General features: G+C 53.9%; 2 protein-coding genes and 1 long non-coding RNA gene across 7 annotated transcripts; 2 read left to right on the plus strand and 1 right to left on the minus strand.

The window, feature by feature from the left end:
- The first annotated feature begins 12 nt into the window (after positions 1–12).
- On the plus strand, positions 13–6,618 carry LOC149911681 (uncharacterized). The gene is made up of 4 exons (XM_090133394.1): positions 13–161; positions 3,639–3,736; positions 3,877–4,303; positions 6,331–6,618. The coding sequence occupies exons 1-4, from the start codon at positions 13–15 to the stop codon at positions 6,599–6,601; spliced, it is 945 nt and encodes a 314-aa protein (XP_089989520.1). The 3' UTR covers positions 6,602–6,618.
- Positions 6,619–7,293: 675 nt separating this feature from the next.
- LOC149911682 (uncharacterized) lies at positions 7,294–13,069 on the plus strand. Of its 3 annotated transcripts, none has more exons than XR_016462966.1 (4): positions 7,294–8,633; positions 9,335–9,466; positions 11,331–11,408; positions 12,031–13,069. It is a non-coding gene; the product is annotated as an uncharacterized LOC149911682 (long non-coding RNA). The 3 variants fall into 3 exon arrangements; XR_016462965.1 differs by having other exon boundaries at positions 7,295–8,628; XR_016462964.1 differs by lacking the exon at positions 7,294–8,633 and having other exon boundaries at positions 8,642–9,466; positions 12,031–13,067.
- Positions 13,070–18,925: 5,856 nt separating this feature from the next.
- Positions 18,926–23,683, minus strand: LOC149911683 (zinc finger CCCH domain-containing protein 11A-like). Of its 3 annotated transcripts, none has more exons than XM_090133384.1 (8): positions 22,403–23,683; positions 21,854–21,969; positions 21,089–21,212; positions 20,549–20,611; positions 20,211–20,297; positions 19,586–19,921; positions 19,203–19,279; positions 18,926–19,081 (listed from the first exon to the last, which is right to left on the minus strand). In XM_090133384.1, exons 2-8 carry the CDS (start codon positions 21,905–21,907, stop codon positions 19,025–19,027), a joined length of 798 nt encoding a protein of 265 aa, XP_089989510.1. In that variant the 5' UTR covers positions 21,908–21,969; positions 22,403–23,683; the 3' UTR covers positions 18,926–19,024. The 3 variants fall into 3 exon arrangements, with proteins under 3 accessions (XP_089989510.1, XP_089989508.1, XP_089989507.1); XM_090133382.1 differs by having other exon boundaries at positions 21,854–22,025; XM_090133381.1 differs by having other exon boundaries at positions 21,854–22,061.

Here is a 23,683-nt window from a genome sequence, read left to right on the forward strand (position 1 = left end):
ATCCATCAGGGGATGGAAGCGAGCCCAGCAGTGTGTAGACTTGGGGACATTGGCCAACCGACAGACAACCGCTGCCTGGGGAAAGCCAACTGGCCCAGCAGCCCCCCGTCCCCCTGGGCATCATCACCACCCTCCCACTCCCCTCCACCATCCTTCAGGAGGTGGGAGCGGCCCCCCTAGGTTGTCAGTTTGGGGGCATTGCCCAACACCCAGAAAACCACCCAGAATGCCAGGGGGAAGCAGGCCCTGCAGCCCCCAGCCCCCCCAACACCACCTCTGCCCTCCCACTCCTCTCCACCATCCATCAAGAGGTGGGAGCGGCCCCCTCAGGGGGATCATCATGTAACACCTGTAAAAAAAAAACTGTCTGGGGGAAGTATGACAGGCACAGCAGCCCCCTGACTCCCGCCCCTTCCCCCCCCAGCATCACTTCTGCCCTCCCACTTCTCCACCATCAGTCAGGAGGTGGGAGCACCCCGTGTGTGCGTTTGGGGGCATCATCTGACAGCCAGAGAACCACAGCTGGCATCAACCGGGGCTTTCTAGGCTGTGCTGTACCAATAAATAGAAAGTACCATCACAATTGTCCACACTGTTGTCATGTCACTACCTGACCCACGAGCAGACCTTGTGTGCCACTTGGCATTGGCAGACAGCCACTGTCGTGTGGGAATGGCTTTGAACTCCAAGAGTGGAAACTGAGGTTGATGTGTAGAGAAATCCCTCCCCCAGAGGCAGCGAGGCCCTGGCCCAGGCTGCCCAGAGGCTGCGGGTGCCCTACGTCCCGGCTCGGGCAGGAGACAAGGGTGGCAGTTCATTATGCAAAAGCATCAGTGCTTCTGCATGAGCTTTACCAGACAGCAGGCAATCATTTGCTCTGCAATAGGAACCAAGCAAGAACTATGAGCACATTTCCTCCCTCCTCTACTTCATTTTGCTTTGTGGGCTGGACCAAGAATCTGAACGTGGAGAGAGACGGGAGGAAGGCAGTGCTGCAAGCCTCGTATGCCTGCTGCCTCACTGCTCACTCTGTGACTGCAGTCGCCTTAGCAGAGGCACAGTCCGTTGTGCTACCAGCAGTGCCCAGCTGCCACGATAGCACCCTGCAGCTCCTCTCCAGCACCTGCCCTAGGCCACTAATTTCTCAGCATCCTCCAGGAGGTGCAACATTCCCCCATTTCCTCTCAGCTCTCAGCACTGCTGCCCTCCTCAGGAGCTGTGGCCACAACCAAAGCAGCCGTCAGTCAGTCAGCTGTAAAAGCATCCCGGTCCTCTGCAAGAGGACACAGTGCTCCTGTTCCGACAGCTTCCCTCAGCAGCCCAGCGCTGAAATGCTTTGTGGGGCTCCTTTGAGCAAGCTGCTGAGGACAGAGGCAGTCACATCAGCTGCCTATACATTAACTGGGAGCTGTTTTTATGTTCATCCCTGGTCAACACATCAGAGGGTTCTTTCTTTAACATCCTTATTATACCTTTTTAACTGAGTATGACTGTTTTCTAAAGAAGTTTTCAGCACTACAAATAATGATATTCAAAACATCTATATGGAATATAGATATTCCAAATGAATTAAAATTAAAAGGGAGGAAGGGAGGAAGGGCGGAAGGCAGGAAGGCAGGAAGGCAGGAAACAAGAAGCTGCTTCCTTCAAAAGTCGGAGTATTCTGACGAGGAGAAAACAGCAAAACTAAGCCTGCCATCACCACGTCATTGCCATCAGGGCTCCAACTAAGGCAGCCAGCTGAGCAGGGAAGAACTTCCATTAGATGCTGCTCAGTGACGGCACCCAGAATGAAGCAGCAAGGATGTTACGAGTAGGAGACTGCAGCACCATTTAGCAATCCCCACCTACTAATATTTATTATAACAGCTCAAAAATCCAGATTGTTTGTAATTACTGTTTTTAATTAGAAGACAACCTTGCAGCTGTGAATCTTTATCACTGGACTGTGAGATATTTCTGGCAGTGAATTCTCTCTTTGTACCATTGGTTTTGTAGCAGTCATTGTTAGGCTTGCCTTGTTATCCCTCTGGGTTCTCTGTACACGTCCCTTTCTGAAACTGTACTTCTCACTGGGGAAACCCCCTGACAACCTTTCCTCTTCTCCTTTAGACTGGACATAAGGAAGAAGTCTGTTACGATAAGAGTGGCACTGGTGCAGGGACACTGAGGGACCCTGGGGATCTCTGGAGCCCTGAGCACTGGGGATGGATGGGATGGAGGGCACCATCCCTGCCCCATTCCAGGAGGACCAGTGCCACCCCAGACCTTCCCTCGTGCTTTGTGGGGCTGTGCAGAGGAGGAGGGTCTCGAGGTGTCCTAGGGATGGCCCAGGGTCACTGTGCAGATGGGGCAGGGGATGTAGCTGCTGTCCCCAGGGGACCCACGTCCTGCCCTGGGCTGCTGCCAGCCCTTCTCCTGCCCAAAATCCTGAGGCACAAACCCTGCTGGGACAAAATCCTCAGATGGAAAACAAAGATCTGAAGAGCAATGCCCTGATACCACAGCCCGACACAGATAGATAAGCTGCTTCATTAACAAGTCCAGCTTTTACAGCGGGGCTGGCAGCATCTGTGCTGCTGTTCACCTGCAGTCAGGAATGTCACACTGCCTTTTTTTCAACCCACATTTACTCTTTCACAAAAGAGCATCAACTTCTGATATTTGTTCTGCAAACTGGGGAAGAGTAACCCGCAGAATGCTAACTGCTGCAGAGGACAGGTTGGAAGACAGCCGCTCCGCACGCCCATCGTGCCACAGCAGCTCCTTGCTGGATGTGCCTGGCATAACTGGTTGGCTCCTGACAGCAATCCCTCACAGTGGGGAGGAAAGCAGCACTTGCACAGCTGGTTTTAAGAGCGCTAACCAAGTTCAGCTAAAACGCTCAAGGGAGACTGTCTTCAAGCACGGTCACAGGATGTGTTTGTTATACTGAGGACTAAAGGAGATCACTTCAGATTGACATCAGGGAGGAGACGGGGTAAAACTCCCCGCTGGCCCACACTTCAGGATCTGTGGCATGTTTTTCTGCACAGCTGCCGTTTCTAAATTTGGAAAGAGACAGTAAAACATACCTGGAAAGGGTTGAGAAGTCAGGGTCTCCGCAGCTACAGAGAGATGTTGGATGCTTCTTTCTGTGGGAACGTTTGTGGAAAAGTGACTTTAGGTAGCTTAAATCTCTGCCTTCTGACACAGGAGCAAAATGGAGCCAGGAATGTATTCTTACTTCCATAATAAGAGTGTCAGAAGGAAACACCCTGAGACTTCTTGTAGGGGTGTCCATTTGCTGTCTCCCAAAAACCAGTCGGGAGAAAGGCACAAGAGGGGTGTGCCCTGCCAGCTCCAGGTCTTAAGACCTTAGAAACCCGGTCTCTTTCAAAAGTTGAGGGAGTTTCCATTCTTAGAGCTCAGCCCTGAAGCCTTGCTGGTTCAATTCCTCTCAATGATGCATCTAAAAGATGCAGTGCAGGTGGGCAAAGGCTCCACAGCTGTACAGCATCTACGGGACAGCTCTTATTGAGCCGGCAGGTGTAACTGCTTCCCGAGGAGCAGTGCAGCCATAAAGGCATTCCAAAGCACCTCTTGCTCTTACATGAACGCATCATTGGCTTCATCTCACTGCCGTGCTTAATTCCCAGTGCTGACAGGTCTGTCCGGCAGCTCTGCCTAGAGAACCAGCATTTGTTTCAGGCACGTGTCCTGAACGAGTCACTTCGTTTCAGCGAGTTTAGCATCAGTGAGAGCTTCCTGCCCCAGCAAGTCTACCGAGCACCTGTGTGCTCTTACATCCCCGCACCACGCCGTGCTGCTCAGCGAGTCCAGCGCAGCTCTGCAGGACCCGGGGGACTACAGAACACGTGCCAGCGGTGAGCTGAGCTCGTTCTTCAGGTCCTGCTCCGGGCTGTGCCCTTCTCACATCCCACGCACCGAGCCCGGCCGGGCCACCGCTCGGTTCTTCCTCGGAGGAGCAAGCGGCCAGAGATGCCGCCGCAGGAGCCGTGAGAAAACCGGGCAGAGATGCGCGCTCGGCTTTCAAGAAGCGCCAGCAGCTCGGAATCGGCCTGGAGAAAGCGATTCTGGGGAAGCCGGAGACGCCGCACGTCTCAGCGCGGCTCCCGCAGGAGCGGTGCCGTTCGACGGCGTCGCCACGGCGACGGCGCCTCAGCGCCTCAGCGCCGGTCAGTCGCTACGGCGCCGCGCCGTCCCCGCCGAGTGACGTCATCACGCCGCGACCCGAGGAGGCGGCCGTGCGGAAGCGGTGCGGGGCGCCTCGGGGCTCCGGGCGCCGCCTCGGCTCCTACAGGTGGGTGTTCGGGGGGCGCCGGGGCGGGGGCCGGGGTGAAGGCGGCGGGGGGGCCGCGTGCCGCTCTGCCTCGGCCCCGCGGGGTCTCCGTTGTGCTCGGGGCTTCCCTCGGCGGGGGCGGCTGCCCTGCGTCTCGCCGCCTCCCCCACCCCGTGTCTTCCGCTGCCCTCCCCCCCTCTCCCCCTACCGCTGATCGCCCGCACCCCCCAGTCCCTCTATGTGCCCCCCGGGGTTACACCCTCCCCCGGTCTCCCTCCCCTCCAGTCCCCCCGTTCTGATCGCCGTAGTCCTCTTCCACCCCTCCCCTCTGTGCCTCCCCCATTCTGATCCCCAGGGTCCCCCCCCCGATCCCTCATCCCTCCCCAGTCCCCCGTTCTGATCCCTGGTGTCCCCCCACCCCCCCACCGCTCTCCCCATTCTGTCCCCTAGAGTCCCCCCCTTTCCCAGTCTCCTCTATCTGACCCCCGAACCCCCTCTCCTCACCCCGAGTGCCCCCACTCCAATTCCCCCATTCTGATCCCCAGAGTCTCCTACCACCCCCCATTCCCCTCTATTTGACCCCCAGGGTCCCGTGTCCTCCCTTCTCCTCCCACCTCCTGGCCCCTTTTTTCTGACCCCTAGAGGTCCCTGTACCCCCCTGTGCGCTCCTCCCTGACCCCTGGAGTCAGTTCCCTCATTCTGACCTCCAATTCCCCTCAGCCAGACCCCATAGAAGCCTCGCACAACCCCTGGCTCTTCCCTCCCACCCCTCCCTCCACCCCCAGATGCTCTTCCTGCCTTGTAGAAACTCTGTTCACCCCTTTCCCCCCACAAGCCACTAAGTTTCCCCCCAGACTCTTTTTCGACCCCATAGACATCCCACTCTCCTCCCCCCCAATACTTCCCTAAGGTGTCCCCCAGACTCCCCTTCCACCCCATAGAAGCCCCCCACAACCCTCCAGGTTTCCTCTGCCACCCCTTCTCCATTCCTAGACCCCTTTTCCTCCCAACAGAGACCCAACTCACCCCTTTTTTCCCCCACACAACCCCCCGTCCAATCCCAGACCCCCCTTTCTGCCCTACAAAAGCCCCCTTTCCACCCCTCAAGTTCCCCTCCACAATGTACCTGTCCATCCCCAGGCCCCCTTTTCACTCACAGAAGCTTTGTTCTGCTCTTTTCCCCCTCACAACCCCCTCTCTCCATCCTCAGAGCCCCTTTCCACGCCACGGAAGCCCTCCACAATCCCTCAGTTTCCCCTTCCAACCTTTCTCCACCTCCAGACCCTCTTTCCACCTCACAGAAGCCCCACTCACACCTTTCCGCCCATAGATTCCCCACGAGCCCCGCCCTATATAGCCCTGGAGGCATGCAGAAGAATCTGGAGATGTTGTAGAGGGGTTTGGGGCATCCAGTTGGTCCCCAGGTGGATCCAAGGTGTCCTTGGATTCATACGGAAGGATCTGGAGATGTCCCAGAGGGATCCTGGGGTGTCCAGGGGCTCGCGAGAATGGTCCTGGGGGTCCCTGGAAGGATCTGGAAGCTCCCAGGATGGGTCCAAGAGCTCCGAGGAGCCACTGGGATGATTTGGAGATGTCCCAGTAGAGTCTGGTAGGGTCCAGAGAGTTCTCATGTGGGTCTGAGTGGTCCTGGAGTCATCCCGTCATCAGAGACATCTCTGGGGATGTCCCAGAGAGGACTTGGAGGGTGCAGGGGGTTTTCAAATTGATCCAGGGGGTCCTTGGATTCATCCAGAAGGGTCTGCAGACGTCCCAGAATGATCCTGTGGAATGTGGGGGGGTCCTGAGGTGGGTTCAGAGGGTCCTATTGTCTTCTGGAAGGGTCTGGAGATGTCCCATGGGTGTCTTGGGGTCCCCAGGCGTTCCTGGAGTCCTCCAGAGGTCTCCAATGGGGATTTTGAGGACAACCTCACATAGTGACACGTTCTCGCTCTTCTTTGTCCCCGTGGGATCACCCCCAATAATGTCTGTTTCCATTAAAATCAATACTATGTCACTTTTCTTGTATATTTTTTGCCACTTCCTTTCAGAAATGGATGGTTCCCACCAATCCCTGTGCAAAGCCCCACGGAAACAATCCCCCCAGGGCCACCGGGTGACACCGGACAACCACTTGTCCCCAAAGTTCTCACCGTCACTGTAACCATGGAACCTGGGGCCGTACCAACGTACCTTGAGAGCCCCATCCGCGTCCTACAGCTCCTGGACGCTGTCACCCTGGCTGTCCATGACTGTCCCATGCTGTCCCCCCTGCCATGGTGGCACAACTTCAGCACGGTGCCATCCTCATTGAAGAGGTGACGAGGAGGGGTACAGGGAGGGGGGGCAGGGGAAAGTTGGGGGACACGTGGGGTCTGGTGCAGGTGTGACATGGGGTTGGTGGTGTCACCATCATTGAGTGTCACCTTCACTGGATGCCATTGGGTGTCACTGAATGTCACTGTCTTCAGGTGACGCCGTGACACAGGGTGACCTCGATGTGGAACAGCCGTGACGCAGTGTCCCCATCCCTGGCTGTCACTGTTGTTACCGTCATCTGGTGTCACCATCACTTGTGTGCCACCATCTATCGGGTGACACCATTCCCTGTACTCTGACCATCATGTGGGGGCAGGCACTGGCGGCACCACGTTGTCACCATGTTGTCACTGAGCCTCTCACTGTTCTTTGTCACCCCTCCAGACCTGCCTACCGCAGGACCCGGTGACACCGGAAACCTCTGTTGCTGTCACCATCGTCTGCCATGAGGACGGGGACATGCACGGTGGTGAACTCTGTGCCACCACCAGAGGGGACTGTGTGACACCAGTGTGTCACAGCCGTGATGCGGTGTCATCACCATTGGGCGTCACTCCTGGCAGCTGGCGCCGGGTGTCACCGTCATGCAGAGGGGACAAAAGGACCCCCTGGGGACATTGGGCCGAAGCTGGGGACACCGTGACCACCTGGAGGACTTCCCGGGGAAGTGGGAACCCCACATGACAATGTCACACCACCAAAATTGGAAACATCCGTGTGTCACACCCCAAAGCTTGGGACACCTTCACGGCACCCTGGTGGTGTCATATCCTAGAGTTGTGAACACCCCCCAGAGTTTGGGACAGCCCTCTGGAGACGCCGTCTGTGCCCTCCCCCACAGAAAACATTGTTCCCATGGGGCGGGGTTGACACCCCTCACTTTTCTAATTAAGGTTTATTTTTGATAATGGAGGATGGGGGATGTCCTCCCCATGTAAGTGATAAAGGGCAGAGGAGCGGCTGTGGGGCTCCGTGTGTCACACTGGGGATGAACTCTGGGAACAGAGGTGACTGCAGCATTCTGGCCCCATCGCCCCTATGGCCCCATAACCACTACAGCCCCATCTCGTAGCCATCCCTTGTCCGTATCCCACAACGTTATCCCATCCCATATCCATCATATCCACCCCACAGCCATCTCAAACCCATCCCACATCCATACCCCCACATCCTATCCCCATCCCTAACCCTATATCCATAGCCATTCCGAATCCTTATCCCCACATGCATCCCATGTCCATTCCATCTACTTATCCCATGCCACTATCATCCCAATCCCATCCAGTGTCCATATTTCATCCCCAATCCATCCCACATTCTTCAATGTTGGTCCCATGTCCATCCCAAGCCCATCCCATATATATTCCATTTTCCTATCTCCCATTCCATATTCACCCCATATCCATATCCCCACACCCCAACCCTACATTTCACATCCCAATGCACATCCAACATCCCAACCCCAGCTCCCAAGCCCAGTTCCAAACCTCATATCCCAACCCCACATCCAAGCCCCACCTCCCACCTGTCAATCCCAGTCCCATCTCGCACCCCCTATAGCAGTAGGGCGCACCCCGAGGCCCCACCCACGGCCCGCCCCCTGCCGCGCTCCTCCCACCAACAGCGCAGCGCAACGCCGCACCGCCCCCGGGCTCTCATTGGGCAGGAGCCGGTCCGTCCCGCTCCCGGGCTCTCATTGGTCAGGTGCCGGTCCGTCCCGCCCCCTGGCTCTCGTTGGGCACGTTCCGATCCGTTCCGCCCCCGGGCTCTCGTTGGTCAACGGCAGCGGCGCTGGCTCCGATTGGCTGAGGCGCGGCGCGCGGGAACGGCCGTTGGCAGCTGGCTCAGAGCTCTTCTCCCCTCAGGCGGCGGCGCTCCCGCAGCCCGGGCCGCCCCGCACCGCTGCTGCGCGCCGGAGCTGTCCGGGCAGCACCGAGACGGAACCGCGGCACGACGGGAGCGGTGCTGAGCACAGCAGAGCCGGAGCCGGGAGGGACGGAGAGCGGCGCCGGGACAGGGGAGGAAGCCTGGTGGGGTGAGGGGCTGGGAAGGCGGGGGGGGGGATAGGGAGGCAGGCGGGGCTGCAGCGGCTGTGGTATCGGGGTACATGGGGCGATAGGGGTGGGTACAGGGGGATTTAGGGCAGCAGAGGGCTGTAAGGGGGTAACGGGGGGACACGGTGCTATAGGGAGCATTGGGGGGTGGGAGGGGCTGGGGAGAGCTACGGGGAGGGATATAGGGAGCTGGGGGAGGACCTAAGAAACTGTGGCTCTATGAGTGGCTGTAGGGGGAATAGAGGTGGGATAGAAGGGGATGTGGGGCTACAGGGAGCAGTGGGAGGGCTGTAGGCGTGGTATAGAGAAACAGGTATGACAGGGGTCTGTGGGTGGGATTGGGGGGGAAGTAGAGAGGTGTAAGGTTATAAAAGGCTGCAGAGAGACAATAGGGGGCTTGCGTGGGCACAGCGAAATAGAGGGTAATGTGGGGCGACACCAGGCACTAGACGGGAATGTGAGAGAGAAGACCCAGTTGGAGGCACAGATACAGGCAAGCTGAGGGGGATACAGGGGGAGAATCTCCAGGGGGCGGGGAAAAAAAAAACAAAAGGAAAAATGAGAATGAAAAGTAAGAAAAAAGAAGATGGAAAAAGAAAAAAAAAAATGGAAGTGCTGAAAACAGGGAAAAAAAGAGGCACAGAGGAGGAGAAAAAGTAAAAAGCAATCCATGTATATCAAGAGAAAGCAAGTAGGAAAGCTAACTGCAGCAGAGCAAAGGAAAGCAACCTTGCAGGAATGGAGGAGTGTGGGAAGAGCTGAGCCCCGGCCTGGCACAGGAGCTGCACGGCAGGAGAAGAAGCTGAGCGCAAAGGTAAGAGGAGCTCCTTGGGGTTTTTTGTGGGCTTGAAGCAAAGCTGAGAAGCCGTGCCCGGGAGGAGGTGTGGGTAGCTCCAGGCCACCTTGCTGTCTCCCCAAGAGATGCGGGCTGTGGGCTAGGCAGCAGGCAGGAGTGCTGGCCAGAAGCAAGCATCTGTGTGGAGAAAGGCAAAGGGCGGAGGAGGTTGAAGGGGAGCTACCGGGCATGGGCTTGCTCAGCAAGGGGAGCAGAAGCCTGAAGGGCACAAGAAGGGAATAGAGAAGGGCATGCAGAAGGAGAGAAGCTGCGAGCAGAGTTAAGAGGCACTTGTCAGAGCAGCAAGCAGAGCAGGCAAGTGTTGAGATTGGGAGTGAGTAGCAGGAAAAGGCAAGAGCACCAAGAAAAAGGAGGCGAGGGGCAAGCAGCTCAGGTAGGGAAGGGAGGGGACAGCAGCTCAGGTAGGGAAAAGGAAGGGCATGCAGCTCAGCTAGGGAAGGGAGGGGACAGCAGCTCAGGTAGGGAAAAGGAAGGGCATGCAGCTCAGCTAGGGAAGGGAGGGGACAGCAGCTAAGCTAGCAAAGTGAGTGGATAGCAGGTGAGGTAGGTAAGTGAGGGGACAAACAGTAAGGAAGCCAAGTGAGCAAACATCTGCTCAAGTACGTAGCGAGGGGCAAGGAGCTCAGCTAGGTAAGTTAGGGGGAAGCAGCTCAGGTAGGGAATGAGAGGGGCCAGCAGCTCAGCTGGGAAAGTGAGGGGCAAGCTACTAAGGCAGGTAAGTGAGAAAACAGCAGCTCAGCTAGGAAAGTGAGGGGCAAGCAGGTCAGCTAGGTAATTTTTGGAACAAGCAGCTCAGGTAGGTAAAGGAAGGGACAGCAGCTCAGGTAAGAAGAGCAGGCAAGGGAATGGTAGGATAGGGCAGGGGGGGAGGTGAGGGAGAAAAGAAAGAATGGGGAGGGTAGGGAGGGCTTAAAGGGGGTTTCAGGAGTACCTATGATTATTAAAAAAAAAAAAAAAAAAAAAAAAAAGAAAAACAAGAAAAAAGGTGAAAGAAAAAAGAGAAAGGGAAAAAAAAGAGTAATAAAGGAAAAAAATAAAAAAGGAAAAAAGAAAAAAAATGGAAAACAAAAAAAGAAAACCAAGATGAAAAAGAAAAAGATGAAAATAGAAAAAAATGAGAAAAGAGAAAGAAAAATGAAATAAAAAAGAAAAGTGCAATGAAAAAAAAGAAAAAAAGAATAAAAAAAAGAAAAAAAGAGTGAAAATGAAAAAAGAAAACCAAAAGAGAAAAAATAGAAGAAAACAGAAAAAAACGAAAAGAGAAAAAAAAAAAGAACAAGTGCAATGAAATGAAAAAAGAAATGAAAGCATAAAAAAAGAAGAAAAAGAATAAAGCCAAAAAAGGTCAGAAAAAAAAGAAATGAGAAAAGAAGAAAAAAGCCAAGTAAACAGTCAAGAATAACAGCTGAGAAAAGACTGGATGGCCACAAATGTAGAGAAAGCAAAGCAAAGCACAGCAAGGGAAAGCAAGGCGAGAGTAGCAGCAAAAGGCAGGAGAATGAAGAAGGAGGGAGTGAAGAGCAGGAAAAGTGAGTTTGCCATAAGGCAAGGGGGAAGGGGAGGGGAAAGGGAGAAAAGGGGGGGTATGGGAGGGGAGGGGAAGGGAAGGAGGGGGGAGAGGGGAGGGGAGGAAGGGAAAAATGGGAAGGAGGGGTGAGGGGAGGGGAGGGTTGAAGGGAAAATAGAGAAAGAAGAGGCAAAGAAGAGACTCAAAAGTACAAAGCGGTGCACGTAAATGTAGAGAAAGCAAGTAGGGAAGCTAAGGGTAGCAGAGCAAAGGAAAGCAAAGGAAGGCAGTGAATGAGAGAAAGCAATCTTGCAGGAATGGAGGAGTGTGGGAAGAGCTGAGCCCCGGCCTGGCACAGGAGCTGCGTGGCAGGAGAAGAAGCTGAGCGCAAAGGTAAGAGGAGCTCCTTGGGGTTTTTTGTGGGCTTGAAGCAAAGCTGAGAAGCCGTGCCCGGGAGGAGGTGTGGGTAGCTCCAGGCCACCTTGCTGTCTCCCCAAGAGATGCGGGCTGTGGGCTAGGCAGCGGGCAGGAGTGCTGGCCAGAAGCAAGCATCTGTGTGGAGAAAGGCAAAGGGCGGAGGAGGTTGAAGGGGAGCTACCGGGCATGGGCTTGCTCAGCAAGGGGAGCAGAAGCCTGAAGGGCACAAGAAGGGAATAGAGAAGGGCATGCAGAAGGAGAGAAGCTGCGAGCAGAGTTAAGAGGCACTTGTCAGAGCAGCAAGCAGAGCAGGCAAGTGTTGAGATTGGGAGTGAGTAGCAGGAAAAGGCAAGAGCACCAAGAAAAAGGAGGCGAGGGGCAAGCAGCTCAGGTAGGGAAAAGGAAGGGCATGCAGCTCAGGTAGGGAAGGGAGGGGACAGCAGCGAAGCTGTGTGTTATGGGAAGTAATGTCAGTGATCTGAATGGCAGTCACCTGCTGTTCTGCATGGGGCTGTTGTGGAAGTTTACTGTTCAGACTTTCTTAGTGAGGTCTCCCTAGATTGTTTCTGTCCTATTTCTACACTTTGTTTTTTTCCAGTCCTCTACAATGAACAGCCCTGTGGCAATGATGCAGAATCTGCATCTGAAGGACTGAGAGGAAGAACATCAGAAGGCAGCAGCTGCAGTGTGTGGTGTTACAGGGCAGCGCTGCGAGTGCCTCCCAACTTGGCACTCCATGTCTTATCTGGTTGTACTCAATCAATAAACGATCACAATTACGGACTCACAAAGAATAAGGCTGTCTTTTTCACCTTAGAAGAAAAAGGGGGTGATGGCAAGGAATGAGAGGCAGGTGAGGTCAGCTGTACAAAATCCCAACACAGATGTTCATTAACAAGTCGAGCTTTTTCTGCGGCGGTGACCAGCATCTGTGCTGCTGTTCACCTGCAGTCAGGAATGTCATATCATCTTTTTTTTCAACCCGCATTTACTCTTTCACAAAAGAGTATCAACTTTTGATACTCGTTCTGCAAACTGGGGAAGAGTAGCTTACAGAATGCTAATTGTTGCAGTGGACAGGTTGGAAGACAGCTGCTCCACCCACCCATCTGCCACAGCAGCTCCTTGCTGGAGGTGCCTGTGGTAACTGCTTAGCTCCTGCCAGCAATCCCCTCACAAAGGAGAGCAGCACTTGCACAGTTGGTTTTACGAGCACTAAACAAGCACAACTAAAACGCTCAAGGGAGACTGTCTTCAAGCACAGTCACAGAATGTCTGTTATACTGAAGACTAAAGGATATCACTTACAAGAATAGCAGAATCACAGAATGGCCAGGGTTGGAAGGGACCTCAAGGATCATGAAGCTTCAACCCCCCTGCCACTTGCAGGCCCACCAACCTCCACATTTCACACTAGACCAGGCTGCCCAGGTTCCCATAAATCTGGCCTTGAACACCTCCAGGGATGGATGGGGCATCCACAGTCTCTCTGGGCAGCTGTTCCAGCGCCTCACCACTCTCTCTGTAAAGAACTTCCCCCTGACATCCACCCTAAATCTTCCCTCCCTCAACTTCAAACCATTTCCCCTCGTCCTGCAGTTTTCTACCCTTTCCAAGAGTTGACTTCCCTCCTGCTTGTAGGCTCCCTTTAGGTGCTGAAATGCTGCAATGAGGTCACCCCACAGCCTTCTTTTCTCCAGGCTGAACAAGCCCAGCTCCCTCAGCCTGTCCTCATAAGGGAGGTGCTCCAGTCCCCTGATCATCTTTGTGGCCCTCCTCTGGACCCTCTCCAACAGCTCCCTGTCTTTCTTGTACTGGGGGCTCCAGATCTGGACACAGTACTGCAGATGGGGCCTCACAAGAGCGGAGTAGAGGGGGACAATCACCTCCCTGTCCCTGCTGGCCACCCCTCTTCTGATGGAGCCCAGGATCCCATTTGCTTTCCCACCTGCAAGGGCACACTGCTGGCTCATGCTAAGCTTTTCATCTATCAGGACCCCCAGGTCCTTCTCCACGGGGCTGCTCTCAAGGACCGCTCCTTCCAGTCTGTATGGATGCCTGGGATTCCTCCGGCCCAAGTGCAAAACCTTGCACTGTGCTGTGTAGGACCTGATCAGGTTCACCCGGGTCTGCCTTTCCAAACTGTCGAGGTCCCTCCGAATGGCATCCCTTCCTTCAGCCGTGTCAACCGCACCACTCAGCTTGGTGTCGTCAGCAAACTTGCTGAGGGTGCACTCGATTTCACCATCGATGTCATTGATAAAGATGCTAAAGAGCACCAGTCCCAAGACAGACCCCTGGGGGACGCCGCTCATTACTGGCCTCACCTGGACATAGAGCCATTAATAACCACTCTTTGTCTGCGGCCTTACAACCAATTCCTTATCCATCCAGTGGTCCACCCATCAAATCCACATCCCTCCGGTTTGGAGATCAGGATGTGGTGGGGGACCGTGTCAAAGGCCGTGCTCAAGTCCGGGGAAATGACATCGGTCACCCTCCCCTTGTCCACCGATGCCGTCACTCCATCACAGAAGGCCACCAGATTGGTTAAGCATGACTTCCCCTGCTGAAGCCGTGCTGGCTGTCTCGGATCACACGCTCACTCCTCATGTGATCAAGCATGTCATCCAGGAGGATCTGTTCCATCATCTTCCCAGGCACAGAGGTGAGACTCACCGGCCTGTAGTTCCCGTGTCCTCCTTGCTCCCTTTCTTGCCAACGGCAGTGACGTGACCCTTCCTCCAGGCATCCAGGACCTCACCAGACAGCCACGACTTCTCAAATATGATGGAGAGCGGCTCGGCAGCCAGCTTCTTCAGAGCCCTGAGATGCACGCCATCCTGCCCATAGACTTGTACACGTTCACTCTCACATCTCACCATCTATCTGCTCCATAGACTTGCACACGTTCAATCTCATCAGGCAGTCTCTCTGCTCTGCCCTCACAGCAGGGGGTATTTACCACCCCGGTCCCCACCTGGAGGTTTATGGATGCAGGGCTCAGGGACGTGACAAACTCTGGAATCCTGGCTGCCAGTGAAGACCGAGGCACAGAACTCATTCTGTACCTCAGCCTTCTCTCCATCTGTTGCAGGCAGTTCTCCTTTTACATTTACAAAGGAGGCACACTTGCTTTGACCTGTCTCTTCTGGCCAATGCACGTGTAGAAAGTCTTCCTGTTGTTTTTCACGTCCCTCTCCAAGTTCAGTTCTGCGCCTTGTGTTTCCTGATCCCACGTCTGCAGGTCCAGACATCCCTGTATTCTTCCCAGGTGACACGGCCTGTTAGCCCTGTATTGCTCCAGGTGACACGGCCTGTTTGTTAGCCCTGTATTGCTCCAGGTGACACGGCCTGTTAGCAGAGCTCGTTGCTCCTTGCTTTGCCCCCAGCTGCCCAGCAGGTCTGCGCCGAGCCGATGGGCTTCCTGCGTCCTCTGCTTTCTATTCAGAGGGACGGAGAGCTCTTGTGCTCTCAGAAGGGAAGGCAGCCTTGAAGAGCAGCCAGCTTTGCTCACCATCTTTGTTTTTACAGACAGATCCCCAGAGATCTGGGCCATCAGCCCGTGAAAGCTTAAAGCTCGCTGTCCCAAAGCTCAGGTCCTGCCCCACTCCTTGCCATGCCCACATCCCTCGGATCACCAACCCCACAAGCCGTGCTCACTGCAGCCAGGCTGCCCCAACCTGAACGCCTTTCACTCATCATCTCCTCCGCACTGCTGAGCAGCAGATCCAGCCACGCTTCACCTCTGGTCGGTCTGCCCAACGCCCGGAGCACAAAGTGACCATGGCTGCATTCCAGGAGCCTCCTGGAGCTCCTGGAGCTGGCCGTCTGTCCTTCCAGCAGATCTCCGATGGCTACAGTCCTATTTTTGGAGAAAACTGGTATTTCTGGGTGAATATGTCCTATTTTGGGGGAGAAAACTGGTATTTCTGGGAGAAAACGTTATATTTTTGTAAAGATAACTGGTATTTCTGGGAGGAAATGTCCTATTTTTGGGAGAAAATGTCATACTGAGGATTGTAATGTCATATTGTTTGGAGAAAACATGAGGTATTTCTAAGAAAACTGTGACTCCCTGGAGAAAGTATCACATTATGGGGAAGGGGGGGTATTGTAATGTTGTATTTTTTGGAGGAAACATGAAGAATTTCTAAGGAAACTGATATTTCTGGGAGGAAATATCATATTTTTGGAAGAAAATTTCATATATCTCTGATAAAGCTGGCATTCCGGGAGAAAATATCATGGATTTTGGAGAATGCTTGTATTTCCGGGAGAAAATATCTCATTTTTGGAACAAATTGTCGTATTTAGGATTGAAAAGTGATCTTTCCGGAAGAAAACATCGTGTATTTGGGAGAACACTGATATTTGTGGGTTATAACGTCGTTTTTCGGCACTAGTGACACGAGAGAAGAGGCCGAAGCCCAGCTCACTACAAGCTCCCTTCAGGTAGTTCTAGAGAGCAGTAAGGTCTTCCTGAGCCTCCTCTTCTCCAACTGAACAACCCCAGCTCCTTCAGCCGCTCCTCGTGAGCTCTGTGCTCCAGACCCCTCGCCAGCCTTGGCGCCCTTCTTTGAACCCGCTCCAGGGCCTCGATGTCTTTCTGGCAGTGAGGGGCCCAAAAGTGGACACAGCACTCGAGGTGCGGCCTCACCAGAGCTGAGGACAGGGGGACAATCACTGCCCTGTTCCTGCTGGCCACACCGTTCCCGATGCAGGCCAGGATGCCATTGGCCTTCTTGGCCACCCGGGCACACTGCTGGCTCATTTCAGCCCAGCATCCATCAACACCCCCAGGTCCACTTCCTCTACGCATCTTCCAGCCGCTCCGCCCCCAGCCTGTAGCGTCGCCTGGGGTTGTTGCAGCCAAAGCGCAGGAGCCGGCCTTTGGCCTTGTTGGAACTCATCCCATTGGCTTCAGCCCAGCTCTCCAGCCTGTCCAGATCCCTCTGTGGGGCCTCGCTACCCCCAGGCAGATCCACACTTCCAGCCAGCCTGGTGTCATCCGCAAACTTCCCGAGGGTGCACTCAGTGCCCTCAGCTCATCAAGAAAGATCTTGAGGAGGACAGGCCCCAGCACCGACCCCTGGGGAACAGCACTGTGACCCACAGATACCACTTTTCTCACAGATACGTGACATTTTCATCCGGGAACACTATTTTAGTCCCCTACACATGATCTCTTCCACCAAAAAACAAGGACATTTTCTCCCAGATAGACCACTTTTCTCCAACTATGTGACCGATTATCTGGGAAATACCCATTTTTTCCTAAAAATATGGCGTTTACTCCCAGAAATACCAGCTTTCTCACATACATGTGATCTTTTCCCCCCAAAACAAGACATTTTCTCCCAGAAATACCACTACTCTTAGAAATACCTCACGTTTCATCCCAAGAATACTACTTGACGCTCCTCAGGATCACACTTACTCCCAGAAAAATGGCAGTTTCTTCCAGATAGACCAGTTTTCTCCCAAATACACAACATTTTCTCCAAGATAGACCACTTTTCTCCCAAAGATGGGACATATTCCCCCAGAAATACCAGCTTCGTCTTAAAAATACGGCCTTTTTTCCCAAAATACCAGCTTTCTCACAAACACCTGTCATTTTCCAACCAAGGATGCTACTATCTCCCAGAAACAGCAGTTTTCTGAGAAATACCTGACATTTTCTCTCAAAAGTACTACTTGACACTCCTCAAGAGGACATTTTCTCCCATATTTACCGTATTTTCTCCCCAAAGGACCAGTCGTCACACCAAAAATACCACAGTTGCTCTCGAATAGAAGACATTCTCTCCCACCATTTCCGAGTTCTCTCCCTCAAGTATGTCATTTTCTCCCAGAAATACCACATTTCAGTGGTAAATTTCACCTTCTCTTCCAAAAAGAGGAGATTTGCTCCCAGAAATACCCCTTCTCTTAGAACTACCACACGTTTTCTCCCAAAAATACTGGATGACAAAACCAAATGGAACACTTGCAACCAAGAAGAGGACTGGCACAACTGCAGAGCGGTGCCATCCTCATTGAAGAGGTGACGAGGAGTGTACAGGGAGGGGAGCTGGGGACAGTCGGGGGACATGTGGGGTCTGCTGTGGGTGTGACATGGGGTCGGTGGTGTCACCATTGTTGGTTCTTCCCTTCACTGGATGCCACTGGGAGTCATTGAGTGTCACTGTCTTCAGGTGACACCGTGACACAGGGTGACCTCGATGTGGAACAGCCGTGACGCAGTGTCCCCATCCCTGGCTGTCACTGTTGTTACCATCATCTGGTGTCACCATCACTTGTGTGCCACCATCTATCGGGTGAGAACCATTCCCTGTACTCTGACCACCGCATGGGGCCAGGCACAGGCAGCTCTGCGTTGTCACCATGCTGTCACTGAGCCTCTCACTGTTCTTTGTCACCCCTCCAGGCCTGCCTAGAGCTGGACCTGGTGACACTGGAGTCCTCTGGTGCTGTCACCATTGTCTGACATGAGGATGGGGACACGCACGGTGGTGAACTCTGTGCCACCACCAGAAGGGACTGTGTGACACCAGCGTGGCACAGCCGTGACGCGGTGTCATCGTCATCAGGTGTCACGTTCGGCAGCCAGCATCGGGTGTCACCGTCATGCAGAGGGGACAAAAGGACCCCCTGGGGATGTTGAGCCGAAGCTGGGGACACTGTAACCAGCTGGAGGACTTCCTGGAGAAGTGGGGACACAGCATCATGCTGTCACACCACCAAAGTTGGGGACACCTTCATGGCACCCTGGTGGTGTCACGTACTGGAGATGGGGACACCCCCACAGTGTCACCCCCACGGACCACTTTGTTCCCATGGGTCGGGGGTTGACACCCCTCACTTTTGCAATTAAGGTTTATTTTTTGATAATGGGGGTTAGGGGATGTCCCCCCCATGTCCCCATGTAAACTAAGCATGCACGCTGCAGTTTTCAGCCTAGGCTTTTAAGAGCAAAGCCAGAAAATTCCACACCGCTCAGTACAAAGCTGTGCGATGATGAGAGTGACTCAAGCTCTGCCCAAAGGATGAAAAGTAGCATCAAAACGGCTGAAGAGAGGGGGGACAATGAGGCAAGGTAGCACTGCAGAGAAGTCAGGAGAACACCTCTGCCTTCTGGGATCAGGCAGCCGGCGGAGCCTCTCTTCCCCCAACAGAGACGCCTGCAGGGTGAGGGGCACACGCTCACTTCTGCTCAGTGCTGCCCCGAGAAACTCAGACAGCTCGAGACAGCTGTTCTCTAACTCAGCGCGCCTGTGCTCAGGCCGTGCTACTTGCAGTTCTGTGCACGTGCTTTGCAGGCAGTGCGTTTATGGGCAGGGCCAAGGACTGGTGCGTCCATTGCTTCTATAACCTGCAGCATCCCCTGATGGAGATGTGGGAGTTCTGACCCAGCGCCGCGAGTGGAATAACGAGGAGGTGGTGCAGCAGCTCACTGAGTGCCACTGGACAAATCAGGCCGTGCGCTCTTTGTGAATACAAAGCTCCAATTGTTTATTGATGGACTGCAACCAGAGTGCCAAGTTGGGCTGCTGCCACGAAGCCGCTGCCTTCTGATGCTCCTCCACTCAGTCCTTCAGCTGCAGCTTCTCCATCATCTCCACAAGGCTGTTCATTGTGGGGGACTGGAAAGAAAGAAAGTGAGCGTCAAAGTAGGACACCGCTTCCCCCAGCATTCTACAATCCCCTTCACATCTGACAGACAGAGAACAACAAGAGCCGTGTCTGTGCTCACCGAGGACTCACCTCTGCACGTGCAGCGGCAGCTCTCAGAGCAGCCTTCTTCATTTCTGCTCTCCTCTCTTTTTGTCGTTGTCGTCTTGCTATAGAGAAAGAGGAGAGAAATTCAGTTTGTCAACAGCAAAACCGCGGAAACATGGGTACATGAAAACAGGTTAGGAAGCCTCTCAGGGAAGGGTATTTCCAGTGGGACAAGCAGAAGGCCGTCATGGATTTCATGGGAAAAGAGAGGGTTACACTTTCTGGCACTTCCTTGCCATTGGACTCGGCAGCCTTCTACTCTTTTCCCCTCTCTGCAGAGAGAAGGAGAAAGCAAAGCAAATCCTAAACAAACTCCATGCACCTGATAAGGGAAGCACCTCACCAGGGCAGCTGCAGCACCTTCCTACCTCTTCGCTTTGAGGTCTGGAACCGCTCAGTCGGCGCTGGGGCAGGCCCAGGGTGTGTTGCTGGAGCTGGCACACCGCCTCTGCTCTGATGTGGGCTCTGAGCCTTCTCCCCATCGCGCTCCACCTTCACTTGTTTCTTGGCAGGCCACAGCTCTGCTTTTTGCTCCTCTTCCTCCACTCCCTTGCGCTTTCTTGCAGAGGTCTTGTAGAGGGAGTGGTTGTCAACTGCAGGGGAAGGTCTTTCCCCTCTGCTGGGACCTGCTGTTCCAGGAAGCCCTCCTGGAGCCTGGAGAGGAGCTTTTGCGTACATCTTGCCGTTTGGCTCAGCACCTCTCCCTGTTTGAATCAAGCAAGGGGAAGCAGCAAGATTAAAAGAGAGTCACACACTGCCTTCGGTCTGCAAAATGGGCCACAGTGCTAGGAACTCTCGAGTGTTCACAGCAATGGACCTTGGGATCTTGGCTGAACTGTGGGCCATTTCCAATTGGGACAGGAAAGGCAACTGTAATCCCCAGGGATTAAGATCTCAAGCAACACGCAACGACAGCAGTCCCAGGAAAGGACAGACAGAAAGCCTAACTAGAAAGACAGTGCACCAAACCCAGATGCTGCTGTGTGTCTGTACCTCTCTTGGGGGCTGTGCCACACTCCATGCTCCTCCCCTGGCTTCCTGCAAGGCTGCGCTTCACTGCAAGCCTGCTTGCATCAGCTTCTGTCAGAAAGGAAACAAGAAAGACATGAAGAGCATCTCTTTGGAGGAGCATTTTAGCACAGCCAACCACAAACTTCTGCTCCTCAAGCGTAGTTTCTTCAATTGGCCTTTCTGCTGCTACAACGCTGTGCCATTTCTGCAGTCAGCACAGATCTGCAGTGCCCCTTCTTTTCTCCTCCATCCCACACAGCCCTTCATGCAGCCCTATTTAGAGGCAGGTACCCACACCACAGCTCACAAGAGCTTCTTACCTGGGGAGGCTTTCCGTTTCCCCCCAAGCCCAGCACCATTCCATGGACGCGCAGGCTCCGTCCCTACAACAACAGATTGTGTGTTGATTTCACAGACACCAGGAGCAGCACTGTCCTGTTAGCCCACGTCCACCACAAAAACCAAAAGACACTCTTCTACAGCCAGAACAGAAACTGATCTTTAAACTGCAGTGCGCTTGCACAAAGCACTACTGCTCTCATTCCCGCTCAGGTGGCAGCAGAGGAACCCTGGTCTGCCTGACAGCTCTGCATGCTGCAGAGCAAAGCTGCGTCAGCACACAAAACGCTATCAGCTGCAAAAGTCGAGACACGGATTTTTTGTCCCTACAGGGAATGCACTCAGCTCTGAGCACCACCACTTACACACACACTTCTGTCTCACTGCTGCCATCTGTTGCTGTTGGCCTCTCTAATGCTTCCACCATGATTACCGGACATCCCTGCAGTGCTGCACCGCTCAGAAGTAATACTTAAAATGCATTCTTCCATACTTCATGACAGAGGACTGCAGAGACTCACTTTTGCGTGGTGCTAAGGATGGTCTGTCCCCATCGCGTCCCTCTGTGCGCTGCAAGGCGCTGTTGGATCTCTGGCAGCCTGCTGGGTGCTGCTCCCTAGCACAGGGAACCGCGCCGCGCTGCTTCTGAGGAGAGAAATAAAGGAAGGGCCATGGAAACGGGCACCCAACGTTTGCAAAGAGATGCAGCGTTCCAGATGGTGCCAGAGATGGGTATCAGAGTGCTGAGACGTTAGTTATCACTAACGGAAACATTTGAGAGCGCATTCACAACATCTGCACGCGCTGCAATTTCTGGGCATATCCAGCTTTCTCATCGTTCAGGTGGAGAAGACGGGCGCTCTCAGACATCACTTCGGGGGGTTAAACCAACACACCTGCAAACACCAGCATTATTCCGAGGGAAACAGTGACTTCAGGTGCCACAGTTCAACCCATGCAAAATTACCGTACACAGCCTTAGCTCTTCACCACTATTTCTTCCCCACCCTTTACTACTGCAGGCAGCTAGAACAAACTTCTCAGCAGAAACCCAGGGCAGCTGGCAAACCATAACCAGGCGCAGCTGGCAGGAGGGCAGTGCCCGCTCTCTGCTCCCACCCTGCCCCAGCAGGTTAAGGAGCCTGGCAATGCTGTCCTGTTGCTGCAAGTGCACAACCCAGCCACTTACTGAGCTAACAAAGGACCAGCAGGGCTCCCCCTGCTCCACCCCTTCCCCTCCAAAACCAGAGAAAGGAGAAACCCAAGCGAAAGAAACCCAGCCATACCTTTCCACGCGCAAAGCAGCGATGGTAACTGCGTCCGTCTCCCTGCTGAGACATGCTGGGGAACGTCTCAGGGGAACCTCAAGTTCCCAGGGTCCTCTCCACAGGGACTGCCTGCACTGTTGGAAAGAGCTGGCTTCACTCTCTCTTCAAGTGCCTCGATCCCCAAAATCTCCTTTTGGAAAGGAAAAAGAAACCCTAAGGAAAGAACCTGCAAGTGAAAAACAGTGAGGAAGAAGCATTTTCCCAGCATTCTTCTGCTGTGCAGTTTAGACTCTTGGGCAGGGCAATGTCTCGAAACCAGCTGGTTACAAGGACTGTCCCCAAAATACACCCAGCTCCTGTACAGCTGCCATGATTTCTGACAGCAAGTGTTCTCCATCTCCTCAATAGTTACGCGCCTTGAAGCACATGGCTGGTGTTGCTGTCCTGAAGAAAACTCCCTCTGTCTCACCGCCAGCCGGGACGAGGGCTGATGCAGCGTGCCCACCCCAGCCCAGCTTTCCTGCTGAGACACCTCCCAGCAACCACCCAGCACCAAACCCAGCTCACCTGCTCGGCCTGCTCAGCCTGAGCTGTGCCCAGCTCACGCACACGCCGCAGCGGTGCTTCCGACGGGCTCTCGCAGGGTGATCTCTCAAGGAAAGCTCACAGCTCAGTCTCTGCGTGCAGCACGCTCACCAGAGCACCAGCTCTGCTCACCGGCTGTGCCACAAACGCTCCCACCTCGGCGATGACTGTGACCTCAGCGAGTGCCCGCATCACTTCTGTGCTTCCATCATAAGCAAAGGGCGTGCTCACCTCCCAGATCCAAATTTTAGGAAATCAACACCACGGTCTCCCAACGGGTTTATTTAAGTAAAAGAACAGAGAAATTAAGATGACCCTCGTGCAGCCAGTTCTTGCTCAGGTGCTGCACGATCGGACCAAGGAGATGTTACCCCCAGGCTGCCTCCAGCTTGGAGGATTTGAGCTCCCAAGCAACTAGCAAGCATTTGGATGTGCCCTCCCCCTGCTTTTTACAAGGACAGACGAGTCCTTCTTGGGATGCCAGCTATTCTGCAAAGGCGGAATAGCTCTGTTCTTGGGCCGCAGCTCCATGGCCACGCGCTTCTCAAATACTGGGGCTGCATTACCTCCTGGGCATCCACACGTGCTCTGACTCTCCCGCAGGGTTTCTGGCTTCCTGCTGGGGAGCTTCTCATCTTCTGCAATATCATTCCTGCCTCCTCTGGTACCATCCTGGGAGATGCTGCAGAGCTCATGAGCCTGAACTACCTTCCTCCCATCAGCAGCTGCTCTTGGCTTTAAAGAAGTGCCAGCACCTACGAATCAGCTTGGAGAAAGTAATTCTGGGGACCCAGAGACACTGCAAGTCTCAATGCAGCTCCCACAAGAACGCTGCTGTTAAATCCATAGAATCATAGAATGGATCAGGTTGGAAAAGACCTGAAAGATCATCGAGTCCAACCGCAACCTGACCATACTCCCCTAACTCTAACAACCCACCACTCAATCATGTCCCTGAGCACCACATCCAGAGCTCTTTAAACACGTTCAGGGACAGCCAGGACACATCCCCAATTAGCCAGGACTGCTGAAGGATGATGGAGAGCAGCTTGGCAGCCACGTCTGCCAACCCCCTCAGCACCCCAAGGTTCAATCCATCCGGCCCCATGGCTTTCAAAGCAGGTTTTGTTTCTTTAATTATTGTCTCCCATTCTATCTTTTCTTTTAGAAAGGAATCTAAAAGATGAAAAGTAAGAAAGTACTAAAGGGGAGAGGGAAAGAAAAGGGGAGAGGGAAAGAAAAGGGGAGAGGGAAAGAAAAGGG

This window comes from Phasianus colchicus, unplaced genomic scaffold (genome assembly GCF_987193195.1).
Source record: "Phasianus colchicus unplaced genomic scaffold, bPhaCol1.hap1.1 HAP1_SCAFFOLD_60, whole genome shotgun sequence".
Lineage (NCBI taxonomy): Eukaryota > Metazoa > Chordata > Aves > Galliformes > Phasianidae > Phasianus > Phasianus colchicus.